Source organism: Pipistrellus hanaki, assembly GCF_964339955.1.
Source record: "Pipistrellus hanaki genome assembly, chromosome: 9".
NCBI classification, from domain to species: domain Eukaryota; kingdom Metazoa; phylum Chordata; class Mammalia; order Chiroptera; family Vespertilionidae; genus Pipistrellus; species Pipistrellus hanaki.
In genome coordinates this window covers 64,066,410-64,070,243 of record NC_140511.1, presented here as the reverse complement: position 1 = coordinate 64,070,243, position 3,834 = coordinate 64,066,410, and the positions used below count along the sequence as shown (strand labels likewise).

Below are 3,834 nucleotides of genomic sequence, written 5' to 3'. Positions count from 1 at the left end.
TTCTTGTTTTCTCTTAATCTAGGTAAGACATATCCAAAATAAGTATGTAAAGAAGAAAATAAAATTGTCTTCATGGAAGCAACTGGTCTTCCTTGGTTGTACTGAGTTACAGTTGTCCCAGGGTGAAACAATTGATGCAGCTAAATAAGAAAACCAGGTGCCCTTGGAGCAGGCTGTATGTGGCAGATACTGTTTGCTCTGTGGAAAATCAGGGGGGGGGGTTAACTTTTGACAGTGTTTAGTTCTTGATTTATGATGCTGATATGCCATGTGGTGAGTTGACAAAATATTAACTTTAAAAAAAAAATAGTATCCTTTTATCTAAGTGAAAGGCTACTGTGACAGCCACCCATACTTCATTTCTTTCTTGTTTACCTATGGAAATTTGTCCCTGAGAAGGCATGTTTCAATTTAGAGGCAATGTCTATGAGAGGAAATAGTGACAGCTAATTAATTCATTTGAAGTTGAGACTTGCAACTTCTACCAGTTAGCACCATCCTCTAACCTTTACTGAGTTAAATGCAATAGAATAGCGACTCTACAGCTGCTTTGAAACTCTTTTGCCCTCATTTCAAAGCCCAACTAATCTTATTTTGTGGAGAAGCATGTGGTATAACTGAGATAAGGAAGAAAAAGAAAAACATGTTGTCACTTGAGTGAGACTGTCTTAGTAATGTTACCATGTCAGGGTTGGGTGTTTACTGTCCTTTGGAAAAGAACAGGCCTAAACAGTATCTTCATCCTGTAGCTATGAGGAAGGCACTGTGATTGAGATCAGAGATGCCTTCTTAGCTAATTTTTAACCAAATGTAAGTTAACTTTAAATACACAGCAAAAGGATGGGAGTAAAAAGAAGCTGTATTTTTTAAAGGACCCTTTCCACATTATGTAAGATGAGGCAAATAATATTTATCTCAGAATCATTCTGAAGATTAAAGGCTTTATAGCCTTGAGCAGTGCCTGGCCCAGGATAGGTACTTAATAAATGGCGGCTATATCAATAATAATGATGTAGTATTGAAGACTACCAGGCCGAAAAGGAAAAGGAAAGGACACGGGGAGCACAAGGGAGAGTGTAATAAAGTGAACTGATGATATGTGTATACAAAATAGATTACATTAGGTATCATGAGGATTAGTGTGATAGTGACCTTGTTGCTAAGTGCAAAAGCAAAACAATGACACAAAAACAAGTAGGCTAGGCACTCGGAGGAGAGAGATGGAGGCAGACGCTGCTGGAAAAAAAGCTGAGTAAAAGGGGCCTTTGATTCCACAGGCACAAAAATCCACAGCCAGGAATTTGCTGCCACCTCTGAGTCAGGCGGGGTGGGGGTGGGGAACGACATTCCCTTAGAGAATGCCCAGTGGATTTAGTCTGGGTGTCACATTTCTTATTTGGAACAGTGTAGACAGAAACAAACTCAGCTCACTTGTTTCCTGGGACAGTTGAGTTAGGGGATGGCTTTCGCAGAGCACTCATCGCTGACCCCTCACCGTCGTCGGGATCTCTGTAGCCGCTCCATCTGGCTAGCAAGAAAGATTCGTTCAGACCTGACGGCTCTTATGGAATCTTATGTAAGTTGCCTATTTTGCTGTTGTCTATTTTGACTTCATCTATTCTGATCCCACCCTTTAACATCATGCTTCAGCCCCCTTACCAATTATGAAAGCCCTAATACAGTCAGCTGTATAATGGGCACATATCATTTGACATGGCCCCTTCCCTTAAGGAAACTTACATGAGTTTATTTCCTTTCTCTAAGTTTTTTAGGAGATTTGTTCCTGATAGGAAAATACCCATGGGTCGCTAGGTAGGGTTGGGTATATGTCTTGGAGGCTGTTCCTACAATTTGATTGCCTATAATCTGAATTCTGCCAGAATAGATTAACCATGAGCCCTCTAAGTTTGGGTTTGTCATATAGGTTGTTCTGAATTTTTGAACTATGCAAATGAAAGGCAGAGTAAGGTTTATAGGGTTGGGAAGAGAGCAGTGTAAACCAAATCAATTTCTCCTATATAGTATTAGCCACCCACTTTTTAATTCAACACATCAAAAGTGTTTCTGGAATGCCCTGGCTTGGTTGGTTGGTGCATTGTCCCATGCAATGGAAGGTTGAGGGTTCCATTGCCGGTCAGGGTATACCTAGTTTTCAGGATTGATTCCCCAGTCATGGCATGTACAGGAGGCAACCAATTGATGTGTTTCATATTGATGTGTCTCTCCTTCCATTCCTCCCTCTCTAAAATCAATATAAAAGGAAAATCGTATTTCTGGATCTAAACAGAAAGGTCACCTACACTATCAAGAGGGTTTCCTAGAAGATTCTCTGGGAAGTGTTATATTCTTAAAGCATTAACCATGGGTTCCAGATTGGTTTTCTGATAGTGGGAGATTCTCTACCTAAGAGCTGCTGTGAAAACACTTCAGACCCTGTGGAGAGTATCTGCGCAGCCCCACTAGTTTTTCTAACTGATTTCCACTGAATCCTCTAAACCAGTAGTCACCAACCTTTTGGACCTCACAGACCACCAGTTGCGATCGCTGCTCTAAAGGATTGTCCTCACTACGGAGAATGAGCAATAGAGAAGAGACAATTGGAAAAATCCTATGGCTACATTCCAGGGCTTCCTCGCTGTGGCCAGTGTCATCAAGTATGTTTAAAATACTTAAAAACTTCAGTATGATTAAAATGCACAGGAGGAAGTTTGTAATGGGAAGGAAAAGTTACTCCAGGCAGTGGTTTTCAACCTTGAAAACCTAAAGAAAATGGCAGAGTCTCCCAAGAAAAATAAATAGGTAGTCAAAGCAATGTGTATAATTTGAGGGACAAAAGTATCTCCCGAAAGTCCAATTATGGACCCTGAATCAAGAGTTTCTGTATCATTTGGGTCCATGACCAGGGAGGTGAATAAGATTTTATATGAGTTTTAGGGATTATTTAATTGAGAATGTGATGTTTTTCTCTATCCTTGGCCAGGTGAAGCATCAGGGCCTGACCAAGGACATGGACCCGGATTCTGTGGATGGTGTGCCAATGGCAAGCACTGATCGCTGGAGTGAGCTGCCTGAGGCAGAACGACTCCTAGAGAACCTCCAAGCTTATCGTACCTTCCATGGTATGTTGATCAGGCTTTTAGATGACCAACGGGTGCATTTTACTCCAGCTAACAGTGACTTCCATCAAGCAATACATACCCTTCTACTCCAAGTTGCTGCCTTTGCTTACCAGCTGGAAGAATTAATGGTGCTCCTGGAACACAAGATCCCCCCCAGGGAGGCTGATGCAATGCCTGAAATAGTTGGAGACGGTGGTCTCTTTGAAAAGAAGCTGTGGGGCCTAAAGGTGCTCCAAGAGCTTTCCAAGTGGACAGTGAGGTCCATCCATGACCTTCGTGTCATTTCTTCTCATCAGACTGGGATCTCAGCACATGAAAGCCGATATATTGCTAATGACAAGAAAATATAGCAGTTAGTCTGGCTGGAGTGGCTCAGTTGGTTGAGTGTCATCCTGTACACTAAAAGGTTGCTGGTTTGATTCCTGGTTAGGGCACATACTTGGGTTGCGGGTTTAATCTCTGGTTGGGGCACATATAGAAAGAAGGCAGCTGATAGATGTTTTCTCTCTCTCTCTGCCTCTCTCCCTCTCTCCCTCTCCCTCTCTCTCTCTCTCCCTCTCTCCTTCTCTCCCTCTCCCTCTCTCTCCCTCTCTCCTTCTCTCCCTCTTTCCCTCTCTCCTTCTCTCCCTCTCTCCCTCTCCTTCTCCCAACCCTGTCTTTCCTTCCCTTTGTTTCTGCCTCCCTTCCTCTCTCTAAGCATGTCCTTGGGTGAAGA

General features: G+C 42.6%; 1 protein-coding gene across 1 annotated transcript; it reads left to right on the top strand.

The window, feature by feature from the left end:
• The first annotated feature begins 1,029 nt into the window (after nucleotides 1-1,029).
• CNTF (ciliary neurotrophic factor) lies at nucleotides 1,030-3,482 on the top strand. The gene is made up of 2 exons (XM_084894977.1): nucleotides 1,030-1,576; nucleotides 2,981-3,482. The coding sequence occupies exons 1-2, from the start codon at nucleotides 1,460-1,462 to the stop codon at nucleotides 3,467-3,469; spliced, it is 606 nt and encodes a 201-aa protein (XP_084751103.1). The 5' UTR covers nucleotides 1,030-1,459; the 3' UTR covers nucleotides 3,470-3,482.
• The last annotated feature ends 352 nt before the right edge of the window (nucleotides 3,483-3,834 follow it).